The sequence below is a fragment of the Ovis canadensis genome, chromosome 13 (genome assembly GCF_042477335.2).
Source record: "Ovis canadensis isolate MfBH-ARS-UI-01 breed Bighorn chromosome 13, ARS-UI_OviCan_v2, whole genome shotgun sequence".
NCBI lineage: Eukaryota > Metazoa > Chordata > Mammalia > Artiodactyla > Bovidae > Ovis > Ovis canadensis.
In genome coordinates, this window is record NC_091257.1 from 41445503 (window position 1) to 41467880 (window position 22378).

General features: G+C 48.3%; 1 protein-coding gene across 1 annotated transcript; it reads right to left on the reverse strand.

Moving 5' to 3' along the window:
• Positions 1–16183: 16183 nt before the first annotated feature.
• On the reverse strand, positions 16184–20135 carry FZD8 (frizzled class receptor 8). Its single transcript, XM_069546445.1, has one exon. It carries the CDS (start codon positions 19369–19371, stop codon positions 17296–17298), a length of 2076 nt encoding a protein of 691 aa, XP_069402546.1. The 5' UTR covers positions 19372–20135; the 3' UTR covers positions 16184–17295.
• Positions 20136–22378: the final 2243 nt, after the last annotated feature.

Below are 22378 nucleotides of genomic sequence, written 5' to 3' on the forward strand. Positions count from 1 at the left end.
GGATTTAAGAAATCCCAGCAGCAGATCTGGGAATTGTTTTAGGTTAACTTTGGAAAACAGAAGGGGTGAGAAATTCGGGCTGAAGGAGTAATTGTAGGCACTCAGGTCTCCTGGGAAGGAGTTCATTTAACAAGACAATGGTTTATCCTCTTGGGGTTGAGATGCGGCCCCTTATATCGACTTTACTTGATTTTTGCCTATAGTGTCTGATTGTCCATTTCTCTGGCTTTTGCACGTGTTCAGGCTGCAAACTGCAAATGTTTGGCCTGAGAGGCAGGTTTGTAACATAAGATGGACAATGATGGCTGAGACTGGCAGAGATGGAGTTCAGGGAGGATTGTGCACAACCCTATGGTGTGAGTACCCAGGAAACTCGTGGTGGACGTGCCAACAAACGCAAAGGACAGGGGCTGCGTGGAGAGCATGTGCGATTCATGTATGAGTCCTCCTTCCAACCTGTTTCCTAAACAGCCACAACAATTCCTCTCTGGCTGTAACTTGTCACAGAAGGTGTCTGCAAAGGTGCATGAGGTTTTCCCCCCTGGGTGTATGAAACGATGTGTTACTTTGTCTTTTAGAGTTCTCCTTTTCTTGTGCTTTAAAAGGTTAAAGTGCTTTTGATCTCAGAAAGAGTATTTGAGAGGCAATTAAATGTTTGTAATTGGTCTTCCTCACCTGGGATATTTGATCCGAAGAAAGCCTCAGGCATTGTTAAAGTTGACACCGAGCATATCTAGTGCTGTTTCCTTCCAAAATTAAAAATTTGGTCATTTTATACACGTGGTTGTGAGGAGGAAGTAAAGTCTTATGCTAAAGCAGGTCCATCAGCTTTTGCTCTGTGCCCAGAAGGTTTCTTCAGACAGAAGTTGAGAAGCTGTTCTCTGGGGATGATGAAATGTTTCCATTCCCTCACCAGCTGAGGGCTCTGGGAACATTAGCTTTTCGTTTATTTGTTTGTCTTTGTTTCCTCATCTATTAAAAAAGTGTCACCTTTTGGAAATAAATGGAAGATAGTGAAAATGACTTATTACGTATGTGTATTTATTGAGCATCTTTTTTATGCCTGGTACTTGTACAAGGTAAGGGATGAATTACTAGAGAAAGATAAGGAAGGCCATTCTTGTATTTGAGCATGTCTTTTGATGAGATGATTGGGGCATAAATGCAGACAACATATACTTAAAAATTAAATTTTATGGTTCAGACTTGGATATTCCACCATCCAATTTCTTTTGTTTATAAATAGACCACTATTGAGCTGATGGCAAAACTTCTTCCCAGGAGAAGGGAATTGGGCTGCCTCCCTTACTCTCGTGGCGGTTGGACATGGGGCATTAAGTAACCACCCTTTCCTGGACTCCTCGCATGCCCCTCTCTCAGGGACCTGCGTCCTCACTGCCTCTGGCCAGGGCTCTTCACCCAGACTTCACTCTGGGGGCAGGGGGGTGGGGGCGGGGCTCCCAAGCCCGTTCCATCCAGCATTTGGCATCTTAGAGTCTTCCATCTGCCAGGAGCCTTAGTGACTTGAACTTGACCAGCTAATCTTACACCCGGGGATATGAAGGTCCAGGAAGGTGAGATCACTCATCTAAGATAATCTGGCCAGTTGGTGGCCAAGCCTTCTCACTCCCAGCTGGTTTTGGTCCTTCCATCACTCCCAGATGCTTTCTTGAAGACAGTCAGAATGAGTTATTGTTCACAAAGATGAGTGTTTGCAATATTGTAGGCTTCTAGGAGGTTAATAAATTAATAGAGGGTCCCCATTTGTGTATGTGTGCTCAGTGTCTCAGTCGTGTCCCCATAGAGTATATTCTTTTCCATGTTATTTTCCATTATGGTTTATTACAAGACACTGACTATAATTCCCTATGCTATACAGTAGGACTTTGTGTTTCTTGTTTGTTTTTCTTTGGCTGCCCTGGGTTTTTGTTGTGGTACAAGAGATCTTCAATCTTCATTACAACATGAGGGATCTTTAGATGCAACATGGAAACGATCCGTTGTGACTTGTGGGATCTGGCTCCCTGACCAGGGATTGAACCCGAGTCCCCTGCATTGGCAGTATGAAGTCTTAGCCGCTGGAGCACCAGGGAAGTCCCAGGACCCTGTGGTTTTAATAAGTGAGTCTTTAATGTGGTGTTTGAGGTTGTATGAAAAGTCTACGGTAGAAGAAGAATGCAACTGTTTGAATGCAAGCTGGTATGGCAAACATTTCTTGAAGTTAAAAAAAGTTATAATGGAAATACAAGAACATAGAAGTTTTGAAATAATGCCCCCAATGTTCCTCTATAACCCAATAGCATAATCTGTTTGTATTCTTTAGCTTCTTAGGTGTTAAAATTTATAACTTCATTTGTAATACTTCTATTCTGCCTTTTCCCCTTGCTAACAAAGAAGCCACATTGTTTGTGGTTCTCTGATCTTTATCACCCATTTGACTGGATGGGGAATAATCCACCAAGTGATGGTGCTGATCAATAACCCCAGCCTCTGCTATAGAACATTCAGGGTGCTGTTGAATAAAGTGCTGCTAGGTTTTTGATATTAGAAAATAAAATGGCATGGACACACGAGTCTTTTCTCTTATTGGGTTATTTCCTTATGACAAACTTTCAGAAAATTTGTACTGAAGTCTGCACGCATTCTCCACGGACTGTGAAGCCAGTGTTGACTCCAGGCCGACTATTTGTGATGCTGCCATAATTTCATGGGGTGAGTTTAAAATGCTAACCTTGAAGATGCCATCTTCCTCTGGGGCTTTGTGTAGAACTTGGGGGAGTTCCCTCTGAGTAGATGACGTGTCTGAGCCCCACACTAAGTCTGTTAGTGACGTTGCCCTTGGGCATGAAACTGAGTCACAGTGACACAGGTTAGTTAACATTTTAGTAACTAACCAGTTAGTAAATAGTCATCCTTACATCATCATAGAGAATTTAAATCGAATAAGATTTACAAGTTGGGCCAACTTTTCAAAGAACTTGATCTTCTAGGCGTGTTTAAATGCTCTCCAGGTTGTAATTATTTAAATCATGATTTTCTCTCATTCTTGAGGAAATTGCCTCCCCAGGATAAATTTCAGTCCAGATTAAACTCAAAAACACAATTTTGTATCTTTCAGCCTGTGACTTGAGGCTGTCTTGATTGGTCTTGCCCTGTTCCTGGGCTCTTCTACTCCATCTATTTTATTTCAACTTGGCAGCCCCAGATGCATGCACACCTGGAAGTAAGGATGCTGAAGAGCTGTTCTAGAGGCGGTGAAACACGGATGGCTCTGATAGGTGGGAATGAAGAAGAGGGACGAGATCATGGGTGCTTGGTTCAGTTCAGTTGAGTTGCTCAGTTGTGTCTGACTCTTTGTGACCTCATGGACGGCAGCACACCAGGCCTCCCTGTCCATCACCAACTCCCAGAGCTTGCTTAAACTCATGTCCATTGAGTTGGTGATGCCATCCAATCATCTCATCCTCTGTCGTCCTCTTCTCCTCCTGCCTTCAATCTTTCCCAGCATCAGGGTATTTTCTAATGAGTCAGTTCTTCACATTAGGTGGCCACAGTATTGGAACTTCAGCTTCAGTATCAGTCCTTCCAATGAATATTCAGGACTGATTTCCTTTAGGATTGACTGGTTTGATCTCGTTGTAGTCTAAGGGACTCTCAAGAGTCTTCTCCAACACCACAGTTCAAAAGCATCAATTCTTCAGCGCTTGTCTTTTATTTATGGTCCAACTCTCACATCCATAGGTGACTACAGGAAAAACCATAGCTTTGACTAGATGGACCTTTGTTGGCAAAGTAATGTCTCTGCTTTTCAATGTGCTGTCTAGGCTGGTCATAGCTTCTCTTCCAAGGAGCTAGTGTCTTTTAACTTCAAGGCTGCAATCACCATCTGCAGTGATTTTGGAGCCCAAGAAAATAAAGTCTGTAGTGTTTTGTTTCTCCATCTATTTGTCATGAAGTGATGGGACTGGATGCCATGATCTTTGTCTTTTGAATGTTGAGTTTTAAGCCAGTTTTTCCACTCGCCTGTTTCACTTTCATCAAGAGGCTCTTTACTTCCTCTTCACTTTCTGCCATAAGGGTGGCGTCATCTGCATTTCTGAAGTTATTGATATTTCTTCCTGCAGTCTTGATGCCAGCTTGTGCTTCATCCAGCCGGGCATTTCGCATGATGTACTCTGCATATAAGTTTAATAAGCAGGGTGACAATATATAGCCTTGACGTACTCCTTTCCCAATTTGGAACCAGTCTGTTATTCCATGTCCAGTTCTAACTGTTGCTTCTTGACCTGAAAACAGGCTTCTCAGGAGGCAGGTAAGATGGTTTGGTATTCCCATCTCTTTGTAACTTTCACCAAAGAGGAAACCTTAATGGGATATGGATGCTGATGGTTTCTGCTTTGGAACTGCTGAGGCTGAGTCATTTGTGAAGCGTTTAGGAGGAGATCCCCAACCGAAAGTTCAATTTACTGGACAGGAACTCAGAGAGGGGTTTGGCAGGAGATAGATTTGGGAATAAACAGCACAGAACTGCTATCAAATCCTTGGATATTTGTGCCCACACTCTACCGTTTGCTTCAGGCAACTCCACACCTCCTTGGTGTTCAGTAAACAATTTTTAATGTGAAGTTTTAGAAGAAACTTTAAGCTATAGGATGACAGCAGTACAGAGAGGGAGGTTTGAAGACATGAGATAAAGGGGGGGATCAGTAACAGAACAGTTATTTGACCTGATGGAGGATCAGACAAAGAACGCCTGTGAGTGGATCATCAGGAGCAGAGGGGAGACATCTCCTTGGAGACTGGAGGCAAGGGGGCAAGAGAGGAGCTGACATGATGCTCACAGGAGGGCAGGGAGCTTCTTTAGGCAAATGAGTTTGGAGACAGTCTGAAACAGCTGCTGTACGGGAGGCAGGAGGAAGCTGGCCGAGGAGCCATGTAAGAGATCAGTCAGTTCCCTGCGGAACAGAGCACTGATTGTCTACTGCATGTCAGCATGCAGGTCAGGTCACTCAATCCTCTCGGTAGCCCTGAAGGTACCACTGGATGGATTAAGAAAACAGGCTCACTGGTCACTTTCTCAGGGTCACACAGTGAAGGAAACTGGATTAGGAATTTAAATCTGACTCCAAAACCTGTGTTATTTCTCCACACCCCACCACCTCTCATGAGATTTTGGCTCATTAGGGAGAAAAGCCTTCCCCACACCGTAATCAACTCTTGGCCAGCTCAAGGCTTCTTGATCACTCCTTTTCTGGGTCAGGAACAGAGAGGATGCTTATGGTCACGGAGGTACCACCTTTGCCAACTGCTGATTTTTCAATCAGAAGAGGATTTCAGCTGCTTGATGAACTCATTCTGTGTGCCTCTCCCACCTGGTATGTAGCAGGCTATTTGCAATTGACCCTTTTGTCAGATGTCCAACTGCTCTGCCCTGGGTATAAGGAACTTCAATCATGTCTTCTTACACAGCTTAACATTCAGTAGTGATTAAAAAAAAAAAAAACTTTTACAATTCACTTCTTATAAAGTGAATCCAACAAGTCTTTAAAACAGAGGTGTGAATACTACTACATATAAAATAAATAACAAGGACCTACTGTATAGCTTCCCAGGTGGTGCCAGTGGTAAAGAACCCACCTGCCAATGGAAGAGATGTAGAAGATGCCAGTTTGATCCCCGGGTTGGGAAGATTCCCTGGAGGAGGGCATGACAACCCTCTCCAGTAATTTTGCCTGGAGAATCCCATGGACAGAGGAGGCTGGTGGGCTACAGTCCATAAAGTCACAGAGTCAGACATGACTGAAGCAACTTAACACACACATACACATTGTATAGCTCAGGGAACTAAATTCAATATCTTGTAATAACCTACAATGAAAAAGAATCTGAAAAAGAGTGTGTGTATCTATATCTATATCTGAGTCTTGCTGTACACTCTAAATCAAGTATACTTCTATTTTTAAAAAACCCAGAGATGTGGAATAGCTCTATAACTCCTGGAATTTTTTTCTAGTTGGGTAGGACCTATCCATGACTGATGTTTGAAATTACCCATCAAGATTCAGCTCTTGAACTAAAATTCCAAGCATAGATATATCTGAAAGTCTCAATGCCTTGGGAGAAAACACTCTCTGTATCACATGGTATCCACAATTACACTTTGGTGATCATGGCAGACCCAAGATTGTGGTAAGAAGAGGAGGGGTGGACGAGGAAGATAAGATTGGGAGAGGGACAGACTTCTTGGGAGTGTAGGGAAAAAGTGATTGGTACCTAAGTGAGATGGAGAAGGCAATGGCACCCCACTCCAGTACTCTTGCCTGGAAAATCCCATGGATGGAGGAGCCTGGTAGGCTGCAGTCCATGGGGTCGCTAAGAGTTGGACACGACTGAACGACTTCCCTTTCACTTTTCACTTTCATGCATTGGAGAAGGCAATGGCAACCCACTCCAGTGTTCTTGCCTGGAGAATCCCAGGGACGGGGGAGCCTGGTGGGCTGCCGTCTATGGGGTCGCACAGAGTCAGGCACGACTGAAGCAACTTAGCAGCAGCAGCAGCAGCAGCAGCACCCGAGGGAGAAAAGGAGGAAAGACTGGAGTCACAAAGACCAACTTTGTGTCTGAGGCACCAAGGAACGGAGGAGGGAGGCTGGGAAGGGAAGACCTGGGCTTTAGGAGCTCAGGGCAAGCAGCACGATGGAGGCCCAGAGGCAGAGTTTAAGACCCCATGCCTGGTGGCCTTGAACATCTGGGAAAGTGGAGGAATGGTGGCTTGTGTTTGTGTTGGGGAAGGATCAAAGAGGTCTAAAGGTCTAGCACATCTGTTGGTAACTCCACATGTCTAAACAGGGCCAACAGGAAGCCACACATCCCTGATGTCAGCCTGAGGTAAGGGAGTATATGTGGTCTCCTTTAGAGGGGGTTGGAAGGCTCTGCCCTGGTATATCTCCCCACTGGACCTTGCTAAGAAGGCTGCATGTGTTTCAATTTTAAAAAATATTTATTTATATGGCTGCACTGGGTCTGAGTTTCGGCACTCAGGATCTTCATGTGCCATTCGGGATCTCTAGTTGTGGTGTGTGGACCCAGCAGTTTTGGCACAAGAGCTTCACTGCTCCAAGGCATGTGGAATCTATTGGGACCAGGAATCGAACCCATGTCCCTTGCATTGCAAGACAGATTCTTAACCTCAGATCTACCAGGGAAGTCCCCACTGCATGTATTTCTAACACTAATGTTTCCTAAGAAGCTGTTATTTAGTTGCATCAGAAAGCATATTTTCTATATTATGTATTTCTGATTTGGATGGGGCATGGACCCTGTTCTGTATTTTTTTCCTTGGAGTCTTATTGGATTTGGTTGGAGAAGAGACTAAAAAGGAAGTTCAATGTAAATCAAAGGATGCAGAATAGAATTTGGAACCAGAGAAGGATATATGGGCATCACCAGACAGGGGGACAGAATGAGGGTGGAGGGACCCCAGAGACACACTTCATCTACTTCTCAAATGGGTGTTTGCCCCCCAGCCCAGCAGGGTGCCTCTGGATGGGTGCTGGTCCAATGGGGAATGTTACCGGAGATTGGGAGGCAAAATAGAACCGGAGGTAGAATGGTACCCAGTTGTGTCAGCAGAATCTTGACTGTGCTGGAAAGACACACTGCTGATAATCCAAATGGAATTAGCACCTTTTGTTGTTAACTTGACACTTCTCACCCAAGTTAATGAACAGCTTACAGTAAAACCAAATCAGTAACTTTAGGGGCCTGGAAAAGAGTTACCAACTTTCCACAGACCCACCCTCGCTTTATTGTACTTGGAAACCTCTGTGTTAGTCTTGCATTAATCCTTCTTGAGCTGGCACAACACGATTGTGCTGAAAAGTCATGGAATTCACCACATTCATCCTTTAATTAGACTAAACTTGGATTTAAAAGCTTCTGTGTGATTTGGAAAAATCCAATCTTTGGTCGCAGACTGCTAAATCCTCTGAGGATTTTGGAGTGCAAATATACAAATCATAATACAGTGTTAGGTTCTGTTAATCTGAAGAGTATGTGAGTCATTTTAAACCAAGAGTATTTTAGACTTAGTCATTTCCTTCATGTGAAATCCAGATTTCCAGTATAAAAGTTAGGAAGGGTAAGGTTTTCCAGGGTATGGAACTACATGTCTCCAGTGTGGAGACTGGGTATGGAGGTAACATTGCTAATGGAACTTGCCACATTTTGTTGCACTTCTGATTAGACACTTTTTCCTTCATCCCGTCTTTTTTTCTTGTAAACTTTCTTCTCCATTTTCTCTTGCTTCTTTATTCTTCTTGCTGTTGAGCTCCACCAGGAGTTCGTTTTCTCTGGTGAGTTTCACGTGAAGGAAATGTCTGCAGCTGAACCTGGTGCTTTGACTCCTTTCCCATGGCATGGCGGTTCAAGAGATGCTCAAATGTAAGCTCCAGTTCTCTGCACAGTAGGTACTCAGCAGACATGTGCTGAATGAATGGATTTTTAGAACAGCATAATTTTTTTTTAAATTATAGAAATTCTGTCTTCTGAGTGGGTTAAAGCACTGACACTTAACCCTTATGAGTACAGTGGAAGTCACAAGCTTCTCATTGGAGAGTTTATATCTTGATTTTTCTTTTGTTCTATAAATAGAGATTTTAAAATATAATACTATTTTTCTCTTGATCCTGTCATTTGTCTCAGAAGAATTGTGTGAGAAGGGCAGAGAGATAGTATTGGGTTGGCCAAAATGTGCGTTCATATTTTTCCATAATGTCTTACAGAAAAACCTGAATGAACTTTTTGGCTAAGCCAGTACATCAGCTATACCTCAATTTAAAAAAAGAGGAAAAAAAAAAAGGATTGACCTATGACCCTATGAAGTAAGTGCTATTCTTCTTCCCATTTTATAAAGGGGGAAGCTGAGGCAGACAGAGGCTGAGTAACTTGTCAAAACGTCACACAAGTGGAGCAAGGCAGTGGGTCGGGGTCCTTGTTCTTAACCTGTCTTCATATCATCAGCTTTCAGCTGCTTCCTGCAGTTTCTTTAAGCAAACCAGACATAAACAATGTTCATTATGAGATAGTTTCCAGAAAGATTAAATTGAATTATTAACTCCTTTTGGTTCCCATCAGTATAGTCAAGAATCCTCTTGAATGGTATTATGCAAAATTTGTATCCTGTCCATAGGTTTGATCTATGACCCTCTGCTTAGACTTTTTCTTACAGAAACTGGATAAGGTGTAAGTAACAGTTAAGATCTAACATCATACTTGTTATGTAGACTCAGGAAACCTTCAGAGTTTATTTGTGAGATGATTTCTCTCTGGGGTCTTTGGTCAAGGACCCTTCCTTCTCTCAGGGTATCAGAGGACACAGTAGCTTTCTGTACTGAATAAGCATTATCCTAAAATTCTAAAGCTTGAGCATAGTTGCAGCTTCAGGTAAGACAGTACAAGGTTCCTTTAAAAAATTTTTTAAGTTCCTTATTTTTTATTTTTGGCCATGCCCCATGGCATACAGGATCGTAGTTCCCTGACCAGGGACCGCACCTATACCCCTTGCAGCGGAAACTTGGAGTCTTAACCACGAGACCGCTGAGGAAGTCCCACTGGACCGCTGAGGAAGTTCCAGAGTTTCCTTTTAAAGATGTGCATATTGGCATATATCCAGGATCCCAGTCTACCTGCCTCTGGACTACAAGGTGATAGATAGATTACGTGGTCATGGAAAGTCTTACCCAGATCAGGTCACCACAGGATGAACCTTCATTTCTAGCTGAGTTTGTTTCACTAAGTAAACAGTTACTGAAGAAAAACAATATTTATAATTTGTGTGTGTGTGTGTGTGTGTGTGTGTGTATGCTCAGCCGTGTTTGACTTTTTGTGACCCATGGACTGTACCCCGCTAGGCTCCTCTGTCCATGGGATTTCCCAGGCAAGAATGGAGTGGGTTGCTATTTCTTCCTCCAAGGGATCTTCCTAATCCAGGGATCAAACCCACATCTCCAGTGTCTCCTGCATTGGCAGGTGGATTCTTTACCACTGTATTACCTTGGAAGCCCATGATTTTAATATCTTCTCCTAATAGTATATTGACATGATTGGGTCCTAATAGGTTTATAGGTTGTGTATAATTTCTAGTTTAAAAGAATCATTCCATGGGCACCCAGTTTTCTGTCATTTCTTTACAAGTGAAAGAAAAGCCAGGGTTATCCAAAACAACCCTATGTAGTGAGAGCTTTCCCTCTAAACAACAAAGCATGAAGTTCTCCCTTTGGACCACGTGAGGGCACACTTGTCCTCTGCCAAATATTTACTCAAGGTGACAAAAAATCACCACTTCATTCAAATTGGATGACAACAGCAATTTGCTAATTTCTATTTGTACTGATATTTTGTTGTTTCATTTTAGATCTTTCGTAATGTCACTTTTAATAGCATTCACCGGCTTTCAACTCTGCCTACCCATGGTCTTCCCTGGTGGCTCAGTAGTTAAAAAAAAAAAAAAAAAAATCTGCTTGCCAATGCAGGAGACGTGGGTTTGATCCCTGGGTCAGGAAGATCCCCTGGAGGAGGGCATGGCAGGCAACCCACTCCACTAGTCTGGCCTGGGAAACCCCATAGACAGAGGAGCCTGGTGGGCTAGATTCCATGGGATTGCAAAGAGTCAGACATGACTGAGCGTCTAAATAACAACAACACAAGAATCATTCACCTGGGGCAGTTTGAGAAAACCCTGAATTCCCAGCTTGCACACCCAGAAGTTCTGGTTCAACTGGTCTGGAGTGCTTCTGGGGCACAGGGTGTTCATAAGGAGCACCCCAAGAGCTTCTAGTGTGTAGGCAGGGATTAGAGCGACTGCTAGGGTTAATTAGAAACAGATTGGTTAGAGGATGAATGTTGGAAATTGTTCTACTTTAAATTAGTGTACGGTTCACCAGAGCATTAAATAAGGCACAATAAATGGGTACCTTGTCATTGGTGAACAATGATTCTCCCCAAGGCTTCGAAAGTCATTCAAACGTGGTCATTTCGTTAAAATTTACCCCGATTTTGCTCTTGCCTGGCAGGTCCTCCATCACTTCATCCTTTGGCTGCCCCATTCAGGCACCACCACCCTCCTGGGGCATCTCCTGGAGCCTGTAGTTTAAATCAGCTGAGTTAATCTCCTGTCCCCATTGGTCCATTCCTTCCAGAGATCTCCAGGGGGCTCAGCCACAGTCTCTGTTTTCTACTCTGGCCTGGCTCTTCGCTGCCCGGTGGCTCTGCTATTCGCCTTCCTCCTGGAGGCCCCAGACCTCTTCTGACCAGGGCAGCTGCCCTCTCCTCCACTTTAGGACCATATCCCCCAGTGAGACCCCATCATCCACTGACCCCTTATCTTTCCTCCCGGTCACTGCATGTGTTCATGCTAAATCGCTTCAGTTGTTTCTGACTCTGTGCGACCCTATGGACTGTAGCCTGCCAGGCTTCTCTGTCCATGGAATTTCCCAGGCAAGCATACTGGCGTGGATTGCCATGCCCTCCTCCAGGGTATCTTCCTGGCCCAAAGATTGAACCCTCTTCTCTCATGTCTCCTGCACTGGCAGATGGGTTCTTTACCACTAGCATCACCTTGGAAGTCCTGGTCACTGCAGCTCCTAAGTAGAATACAAACTGTGTCCTTGGGCCTTTGTGACAATTGGGAAAATGTGAACTTGGACAGTTATTGTGTGACTGAGGGTCTGGGCCACACAGAGAAGGTGACTGACCCAAGCTGGCCAGGGGCTCGAGAGACAAGGCTTCCTACAGCTCTCCTGGCAGCCTCTCAGGCTGGGTGTTTGTCTGTTCCTCTGTGGGTCAGTGCCAAACCAGGGTAAACTTGAACTCTGGTAGGCTTCTGGGGCTGGGTGAATGAAGCTGGGAAAGCTGAGGTCAGGAGTGGATGCACATGGCAGTTGGTGGTCTTAGGGACTTAATACTGACACCAGGGAAGCCAGAAAAGGCCTAGGGAAGCAGGGGTGACCATAGGATCTGTGGCTTTTAAGCCCAGCTCTGCTCCTGGCTGTACAGCTTTAGGCAAGTCCAGCCTACTTTGGGCATCAGTTTCCTGGCCTACAAAATGAGGCAGTTCCATGTATGTGCTGAAGGGCTGTGGATCTGGATACAGTACAGCTTCTGATTCCACATTCTATCACATTCCTAGGTCACACTGCCGCTTCTTGTTCACAGAGCACCAAGGTTCTCTACGTTGTTGTTTAATTGCTAAGTCATGCCCGACTCTTTTGCGGCCCCAGGGTCTGTAGGCTCCCAGGCTCTTCTGTCCGCAGGATTTCCCAGGCAACAATACTGGAGTGGGTTGCCATTTCTTTCTCTGGGCATCTTCCTGACTCAGGGATTGAACCCAAGTGTCCTGCACGGGCAGGTGGGTTCTTTATCACTGAGTCACTAGGCAAGCCCAAGGTTCTTGATAATCCCTTTCAAACTCCAGGATCATGTAGGTGACCTCTCAGATTTTCTTTGGTCCTCATCCCCTTGACAAGTGCCACCTCCTCCCTCCCGGCTCCACCAGGCATTCTGATCCTTAGAAGCAAGAAGCCTCAGATGAGGGCTTCATGAATCTGCCCTTTCCTGTATGCACCCCTATCAGGCTTGGTCTTCCCACATTGCTGTGCTCAACTATTCTAGAATTGACACTTCCCCCTCTTCCCTTTGGCTGACCTGCATCCTGGCACGATTGCTATTACTTGGTGTGTTTCCATGAACACCTGGCTGGGCAAGGAGGGACAGCCTGTATCCCTCCCAAGCCAGAACATTCATGTGAGGCCTTGGAGAACATCCACCGGACTCAACAGATCGACTTCATGGTAGGCAATTGTAAGGCTGACACTGAAATGAACAAGCCATCTGGACACCCCTTCAAGATGGTCTTCACAGTTTATTCTTTCTCCCATTAAGTTTTGGTGCAGTGACTCTTTGGTGAGCAGCTCATTCTTGCAATCAAAGCAATGCAGAAGATAACTTTTATTTTTAGTTAAAAAATTAAAGAAAAAAAACCCCACTTCCCCTGGCCCCCATCTTCTGGCCACATAGCATGTAGGAATCTTAGTTCCCCAACCAGGGATCAAATTTGTGCCCCCTACAATGGAGGTGCAGCATCTTAACCACTGGACCATCAGGAAGGTCCCAAAAGATAATTTTAAAAAGAGACATTGTTGGATTTCACCCCAGCTTTTTTAGATTTTTAGCATAACTGTTGTATTGAGGGTTTAATTCAAGTGAGGTCTTGTGAGACCTTAAACGGATACAGCTTGGGGATCTTTTTCTTGAGAGAAAAAGTTAAAATTATAAATACAGAGAGCTGCAGGCCCTCTGTGCAGGGGTCAGGTCAGCACTGCGTGGGGTTCAGTGTTTGAAATAATTGAAGTGAGGCAACCTGCCCATCCTCTGGTTCTGGAACTTCGCAGTACCGCCAGGTGGCAGTATTGTATCAAATGTGAGAAACTGACCACCAGGGAAGCTGTGCACAGCATCTCAATGGACATCTGTACCTGTGCTTTGAATCCCATCCTGTGCTCACAACTGCTTAAGGCTCCATGTGTGACGTTTCTCTTGGCAAAACAATCTGGTTTCCTTCCTTCAAACTTTGAAGGTTTACTGAAACCTTCAAGGTTGTCCATGCAGATGACATCAACACAAGCATCACTGTCACGGTGACAGAGTTTCTCCTTAAGCTTCTAATACACTTCCCCCTCTGCCTTACGGTAATTTCAAGTTGCATTTATGATAAAGCAAAAAGTGTTTTCCATAACTTCTCCCTGAGAAATTTTAAGGAGCTTTGGCTTTTCTAATGCTTTTAACCATATTAGACTTTATTTACATTGATCTTCTAGCCATACAGCAACCATATCCCATCCTTGTCCCACTATATTTGACACGGTTTTCAGACACTCACACTTGCTCCATGCTCTGGCAAGGGACCCATCTATGCATCGAATGCAAATGGTCAAATGCTCTTCCTTCCTTTTCCCATCCCTCAAACCTATTTTTTTTTTGTTTGTTTCTTTTTTATCCATTAATAGATACCAGTTGGGTATTGGCAACTTTGTGACTCAAGTTTTAGGTTTAAAGGCAAAGAAGTAGCTCAGTCTCTAAATCAGTCTCTCCTGACAGCTGGCCTCAGAATGCTGGTGAGGTTTTCTTTTTATTAAGCATGTTTATATTAAGCACATTTATAGCCATTTTGTAAAAGTTATCAAATACAGCATCTTACAAGGCTATATTGAAGAATAAAGAAATAAACTTCCAAGCTGAACATTTCGCACTGTCACATACTTGAAAATACATCAATGAGAATCCTGCTAAACTCAGAAACCAATATGTTAACTAGAATTTTTAAAAAGTTTTTTTTTGATCTGGACCATTTAATTTGTTGTTTCTATTTTCTGTTTTGTTTTGTTGGCCACAAGGCATGTGGGATCTTAGCTCCTCGACCAAGGATTGAACTCTCACCTCCTGCATTGAAAGGTGAATCTTAACCACTAGACCACCAGGGAAGTCCCTCTAACCAGTCTTTTAACTTGCTCTTTATCCCACATATGTGGGAAAGACTATGGGAACTGCCTTCAAAACTTTAAAATTGACAATGTTAAGTTGATGGCTGGTTTATGTACAAAAAGTACATGAGTCACCCTCATGGATTACATGCATGCCACTCATTGACATCCAAGTTACAAAATAGGAACTCTTTAATAGAAACTGCAGGAGGAGGAGATTTTACAGTGGTTCTGACTTTTAAAAAATAAAATCAGCATGATAGCTAAAGTAGGTGTTCTGACTGTATATCTAATTTTAAAAATCCAATTAACACCAAGAGGGACTGGAAAGGATTTGCAAAATGTTTCTACCAAGAAATTCTTCTTAAAAGCTTCTTACATGAGAAAGATCAGTCAAAGTAGTTTCCATCCTATTCATTAAAAGAAAAAATTTTGAACCACTAAATATTCCTATTAGGAAAAGAGAACAAACTTCTTTGCAGGCTGCAGAGGTCCCCACCCACCCCAAAACGTTTGATGCCCCTCATCATTAGCAGGGTAGCTACCCATTTCTTATCTTGATTGACAGGTTAATAAGGGTCCTGGGGCTATCTTTTCAGCAGGAACACACAACCTTACCAATTACTTTTAAATTATTGCTAATCTGTCAGAAAATAACAAGCATGGGGAATAAAAATATCTGAAAAAGAGAAATGTCAGTTGAAGAAGCATTTACTTCCGGTGTTTGAAAAGGTTCGGTTCAGAAAACTTGCCAGAATTCAGTCAATAGAATTTAGGCACTGAAGGTTTTTTTTAAGAAAAACTTGTAGTTTATAATAGTTCATTGGTTCAATTAGGAGCGAAAAAGAAGGGAGTTTTGTAATGCAATTGTCCAGCAAAGGAAAACGCTTGAAATTGGGGGATTATGTGCACAGACCACCTGTAGGGCATTCAGAACCCTTTTCTATAAAGCTTCAACTCATGCCTAGCTGCCTGCAGGCTGGCTAACAATGCCGGGAAAAGCTGTTTAAAAGGCTGCGGGCACTTGTGCCTCTGGTCTTCACTAACTGTTACAAGTCTTCCTCTCCCTGGCTCTCTCTCCTTTTTAAAGTAAAAGTCCCACATCCCTTTCATGGAAGAACTTTAAGGCTCCGCGGTGGCCAATTGGTCTGCACGAAGAGGAGCCCGCCGCAGGGAAAGAAACTTCAGACTATACAGCACATTTGGAGAGGAGAAAAGATCAAAGTTTTTCCAACTCAAAGGACCAAGTTCCCTACAGATTAACCCTATTCATTTGGCTCCTCTTAAAGGAATGATGTGCTGAGCCACTGGGCAGACAGGTAAAAAGTTCAACAATTGCCAAAGCATTCTTCTGCTAATTCAACAGCCTTCTGCTCAAATAAATTAGCTTAGTCTTGACAGAGGAACAATAGCTTTTTTCTCTAGGAAAAGCAGCACATTTGATATACACAAGCCTGGAAGGTTATTAAGATGTTAACCCGTTAGTTTAATCCATTAAAGAGCGCCTGTTCCACCACCGGATTGTCGAGTGACTTACACTGTACAGTGTGATTGATGGCTGAAAACATTAACCTCTACCCTTCAGCAGTGTGTTAGGTCCTGGAGGAGCAGGTGCTTTCAAAATCACGGACGACGCGAGAAATGAGTGTGGGGTTTGAAGCCTTTAGTGATATTATACAAGATAAATAACAAGGCCAGAGTGGAATTGTGCCTTGCAAAAGTTCCATTTACATCGACTAAGGTGAGTGGTATCCATGGATCAGAAAAGAGCTATCATTAAAAATACCATCTTTTCGGAAAGGTGCAAAAACCTCCATTTTGATTTCAGTTTAACAGTTATATTTACTTTGCTGACAACTTAGGAACTCGAGTTTAACAGGTCATTTTTCTTCATGCCTAAGGTCAGTGTACATAATGAGAAACCAGAAAACGTCCCTGTTTCGGAGGGGCCCTCCACAAGCACGTTCAAGGTAACAGTTTAGAAGAGGCAGGGGGAGAGGGCGACGGTTAAATCATTTATCAAAAGTCATTTTATTGACAAAATAGAATACTTATATTTGTTCTTACAGGGGTGGCCTCTAAACTTTTTACAGAAAATGTACAGACTGTATATCTTTGGGTATGTACATATTTTACACATTTTTACAATTTAACAAATAATTATATTTATAAATACATCCTCTAATGTAAGAAACCCGTATTTACTTGGGGTGTATAATTAAGACATTTCTTGTTTGTTTACTTAAGGCATTTGCCTGGTCATTAAGAATACCCAAACCGTGCAATCCCGTTAGGTCGCGCTCATCCCGCCTCTAGGACGTGTTAGGAGTTAAGAGTTTACGAGGCAGAATCGAGGGAGAAAACTTAGGTCCCTCAGGTGAAATCTGTAGGTCTGGCTTCAAGCTCAGCAAATGGCAACCAGCGAGGGCTCCAACCCTTGGGTCTCAGAAACGCAGCCGCGGGGCTCACCCTCCTCTGCCCTGCCAACAGAAATGAACGCCTGGCGGGAGAAACTCCTCGCCCGTCGGTAGAGGAAAGGGGGGTGGGGTCTGGGAGCCTTCAATGCCAGGTACTTTGTTCTAAGTGAGTCCCAGCTAATGGATACCATTAAGAGTTCATTATGATGCTAATAGCAATCAACACGGTGAAGGGGTGGAAACCTTTGCTTTCGAGTGTCCTCCTCCCAGCCCCCCACCCCCCGCAGCACTCTGTCCCCTCGCCCCCTCCCTACACCTCGCGGGCGCACCCTCCCCTCCGCTCAGACCTGGGACAATGGCATCTGCTTTGGATAAGACACCGAGCTGGCCGTGCCAGATCGCCACGTCAGGCCGGTGCTGACGTCGCTGTAGAGGGAGCCCGCCCCGCCGGCTCCCGGTCCCCCGCCCCCGCCAGCCCCCGGACCCCCGCCCCCCGGGCCGCCGCCCGCCGCACCCGCGCCCGCCGCGCCCGCGCCCTTGCTGGCCCAGCAGCAGCGGGTGCACAGCGCGCGCCACGACTCGAGCGTCTTGCCGGACCAGACCCACACGCCCGAGGTGATGCCCACTACCAGGCACATGAAGTACTTGAGCATGAAGACCGCGTAGTCGGGCCGGCGCGCCTGGTCGGGCTGTAGATCCCGCAGGCACGGGCAGTTGTGCGTGGCCTCCCAGCGCGGGCGGTTGTGCTGCTCGTAGAAGAGGCAGGCGACCACAACGGCGGCGGGCACGGTGTAGAGCACGGTGAAGAGGCCCAGGCGGATCATGAGCTTCTCCAGCTTGTGCGTCTTGGTGGGGCCACCCTGCTGCTTGATGACCGAGCGGATGCGGAAGAGCGACACGAAGCCGGCCAGCAGGAACATGGTGCCGATGAAGAGGTAGATGACCAGCGGCGCCAGCACGAAGCCGCGCAAGTTGTCCAGGCTCTGATTGCCTACGTAGCAGATGCCTGCCACCGGGTCGCCGTCCACCGAGCTGAGCGCCAGCACGGCGATAGACTTGACGCTCGGCACGAGCCACGCGGCCAGGTGGAAGTACTGCGAGTAGCCGGCGATGGCCTCATTGCCCCATTTCATGCCCGCCGCCAGGAACCACGTGAGCGACAGGATCACCCACCAGATGGAGCTGGCCATGCCGAAGAAGTAGACGAGCAGGAAGACCACCGTGCACAGCGCCGGGCCAGTGGTCTCGTAGCGCACGTGCTGCTCCACGGCGCCCAGCTCCTCATACTCGCCGCGCCCACCCGGGCCCCCGGCGCCGGCTCCCGCCGCACCCGCGCCTGCCGCCGCGCCCCCCGCGCCCCCGGCCCCGCCAGCAGTCCCAGCGCCGCCGCTGCACGCCACCTTCTCGTGGCCTGCCACCAGGCGCACCAGGTAGCCGACAGACACGAAAAGGTAGCAGGCCGAGAGGAATATGATGGGCCGCTCCGGGTACTTGAAGCGCTCCATGTCGATGAGGAAGGTGGAGACGGTGGCGAAGGTGGACACGAAGCATAGTACAGACCACAGGCCTATCCAGAAGACGGTGAAGGCGCGCTCGTCCTGGCTGAAGAACGGGTTGTGGCAAGGCAACGCGCAGTTGGCGATCTGGCCCGTCTTGACGCGGTTGTAGAGAGGGTGCCGCTCGCTGGACACGCTCACCATGGGCGCGCGGCACTGGCATCCCGGCTCGCAGGGCGCCGCGCCGCCGCCAGGGGGCCGCGCCTTCCCGCCGCCGCCACCGCCGCCACCGCCGCCGCCGCGCGCAGGGGGCGCAGCCGCGTCCCCGCCGCCGCCCCTGCCGCGGGACGGGGGCCGGGCCCCGGGTGGGCGGCCGTGGCCGCTGCCGGAGGGCGGCTGCTCACCGGGGGGCGGCGGCGGGGGGCGGCGCGGCGGGCTGGGCGCGGCAGTGGTGAGGTCGGTGCGGTTGTAGTCCATGCACAGCGTGTCGGGGTTGCCCTGCTCGGGCAGCCGGTCGCAGCGCATGCGGTCAGGCCAGGCGAAGCCGTACTGGCGCATGAGGGGCGCGCAGCCGGCCTTGGCGCGCTCGCACACCGAGCGGCAGGGAGGCAGGGGCTTCTTGTAGTCCTCTAGGCAGATGGGCGTGTACATGCTGCACAGGAAGAACTTGAGGTCGGGCGAGCACTGGATCTCCACCAGCGGCCAGAACTGGTGCACCTCCAGGCCCGCCTCGTCCTGCGTGTCGTGGTTGAACTGGTTGGGCATATAGGTGTAGTTGTAGCCGATGCCCTTGCACAGCGGCACGGTGATCTCCTGGCACGCCAGTTCCTTGGCTGAGGCGGCCGCCGCACCGCTCGAGCGCTGCAGCAGCGCCAGGGCGGCCAGCAAAGAGGTCACTTCCAACAGGTAACCCCACTCCATGCTGCGCGCCTCGGCCCCTCGCCTTCGCCCTCCGGGCGGCGCGCGGAGGGGCGCCAGGGACTCCTGCGAGAGCGCCGGGCTCTCTCCTGCCTCTCTCGGGAGGGGTTCTGCCAATAGCCTAGTCCCTTATCGGGATGCTTCCTCTCGGCGCTGCGGGAGACGAGGGTGGCCGCCGAAGGGCACCGTGGTCCCAGCGTCTGCCCCGCTCACTCCCGCCGGGCTCAGCCCTCGCGGGACAGAGCGGCCAGCCCCCAGCTCATCTCTCCCTCCCTCGGTCTCTTTCTTCGCGCGCGCCGGTGACTCTGCCGGGCACTGAGGGCGGAGGCGCAGCAAGTTTCTTCTCGGGCCGCGGTGCGCAGTCAAGATGGCTGGGCCAGGCCGCTCAGAGCCGGGTCAGCCCCTGCAGCCCCCTTTCGGCGTCCCGGGGCTCATGCTCGCCCCCAGGGCCGCGCGGCTGCTGCCGGGGTTAGAGGCCCGCCTCCACCGAGGCCACGGCCCTCAGTCCCCGGCGTCCGTCCGTCGGTCAGCAGCCGGGATGACGGGCCCCTCCTCCGGTGGAAGTCGCGCTCCTGCCGGCACTGGGGCAAGGTGTCGGTGGTCCCCTTCTCGCTGAACTCACGGAGGCAAATCCAGGCCGGAAGGCGGAGCAGACACCTGAGCGGCGCGCCCGCGCCCCGCCACCACCACCGCCGCCGCCGCCGCCGCCGCCGCCGCCGCCGCCACCTCCTCGGCGGGAGCAGTGTCCCTCGCCAACTTCCCGCTCCGGCCCCGCTACGCCCAGGCCGGCTCATGAATATTTATACGGCGCGGACTCGGTCTCCGCCCGCGGCCGGCGCGCCAATCCCGGGCTCGGGGCGGAGTCTGCGCGCTCCCCAGGCCCCGCCTTCCTGGGGCGGACCCGGCTGTCCCCTCGGCAGTGCGAGCTGTCTGCGACTGGAGTTTGGATAACCTTGGGGTTGACCGCAGAGACGGGTTTTGCCACGATCGTCCCCGAGGCGCCCTGTGGGGCTGAGGTCGGGGTTCCTTCACCCCGAGTCTGCGCTTGGGAACTGAGGGATTCTTTATACAGCGCGCTTTCAGAGGCCAGTTTCGAACTAGTCAAGCCCCTGCTTCCTACGCTCCCCGAATGTGGGCAACCTGCTGGCGAGGGGACTCCGCGCCCCTCAGCCAGCCGACGCGTGCGCGGGGGCTTTGCGGGGGAACGGGGAAGCGGTGCCCTTCTTGGGATTGTCAGAACGATGGTCTTGGAAGCTTGGCGATGTGAGAGGAGTGCAGTGACTGCAGTTTATTTCTAGATGATGGGGCTGGACAGGGGACAGCCGGGGAAGAGGTACCCGGGAGCGCAAGGGCGCGGGCGCGAGAGGCGTGTGCACCCGGGAGGGCGGGAAGAAAGGGGTCTCCTCTTGCCTCAGCTGAGGGACGTGAGGCAGCGTCAGTTTCTTTACCTGCAGAGTGGGGTTCAGATCTCAAAGGGGGTTCTGCTAATTAGGCTAGATAAGATATATAAAGCATCCGGACATATTTAAAGTGCTCCCTTAAGAGATATAATTCCCTTTCTTCCTTAAAAAAGAAAAATAGAAAGGGAGAAAGAAAAACTTATAGGACAGACTGGAAACTCTGTGGCTGGATTCTCCCTCTTAGCCTTGCGCTTTTGGAACGTATGTGCGTCTCTCCAAAGTTGACATGTTTTTGCCAGAGCCTCCTCCTCCCGGTGGGAGGCGGCGCCGGGCCCTGGCGCGAACGCGCGGACACGTCTCCGCGGTGTTCCCGGGGCCGAGCGGCTGGGGACGCGGCCAAGGAGCGAGGCCCCCGCCAGCTCGTAGCTACCTTAGACGGGGAGGGGCCCGAGGGGCGGGAGGCCTGGCAGGTTCATTTACGCTTGTTAGGACGTCCCAGGGGGTTGTCTTTCTCCGAGAATGGAGTGTTTATTTTTTAATTGATGTGCTGTTTCATTTAGCGCTTGTATGGAACTCACGCTGGGGCTGTAATTACTGTAATCTCGGGAACAAGCATTTCAGTTAGCCAGGAGGGTGGCAGCAGACGTCTGTCTCTCTCTCCTCCTTTTCCTCTCGCCTCTCCCTTCTCCCTCTCCGGCTAGAAAACTAAAGTTATTGAGGATACGGGGACGATAGGATACGGATACGAAGGAGAGGTAGAGCTAAAAGCTCGTTTGAGGCCAGGCCTTTTTTATTGGGTTGGGAGTGAGGGGAGGAGGATGCGGTGGTGGTGGTAGTTGGTAATTATCTGTTTACAAACAACTCTTGTCGTGAAACAAAAATAACTAGCAGCATCTGTGTATGGCAGGACCCTATGTCTCTTCTGTTCTCTCTAGCTTAGTTTAGCAACCGCATTCTAATTAGAAAGATAGAATCTCCCACCCCCCCCACCCCAGCCCCACCCCTAATTTTTGGCAAGTTCGGTATTTTCACCAAGAATTCTAGGCAGAGCCACTAGGCTGTAGTCAAAACCCCATTGTCTTTTTTCTTTTAAACTGGTCTGTTTAGAATCTCTTTATTATACCAAAACAAAACACTTCCTTCGCATTTTTTGTTTTAGAAAAGCTAAACTGCATAGGAATCAGAAATTCTGAGGCTTCAGAAAGATTGGCTGATTCAGCAGAAAATGATCTCGAGTTTTCAAAAATGCAAAGACTCAACTGTTACTTGGTCTTTTAAAAATGAATTTCGTTCCTTTCTCCTGATGGGAATTCCCTTTGTGGCATGTGGAACACAGAATGTCACCTCTCTCCTGCTGGAATCCTGTTCAGTGATAGCCATGCTCCAGAACATTCAGCTGCAGAGAAACAGCAGGTGACACCTGGAGATAGGATGCTAAAGCACAGTAGTAAGGCAACCCCCAGCCCGCCCCTCCGCGCCCCCCAGCCCCGTCCCCCCTCCCGCCCCGCCCCCGCCAGTTTAAGGAACAGCCTGGGCCCTGCCTGTCCCTGACCACAGATAGGAGGCGCTTGCTTCCAAAAGCAACACAGAGAGTTTCTTATGATTTTCTT

Bases quoted from the DNA above. Each gene is read 5' to 3' on its own strand.
- FZD8 (XM_069546445.1), bottom strand. From the start codon at position 19,371: ATGGAGTGGGGTTACCTGTTGGAAGTGACCTCTTTGCTGGCCGCCCTG.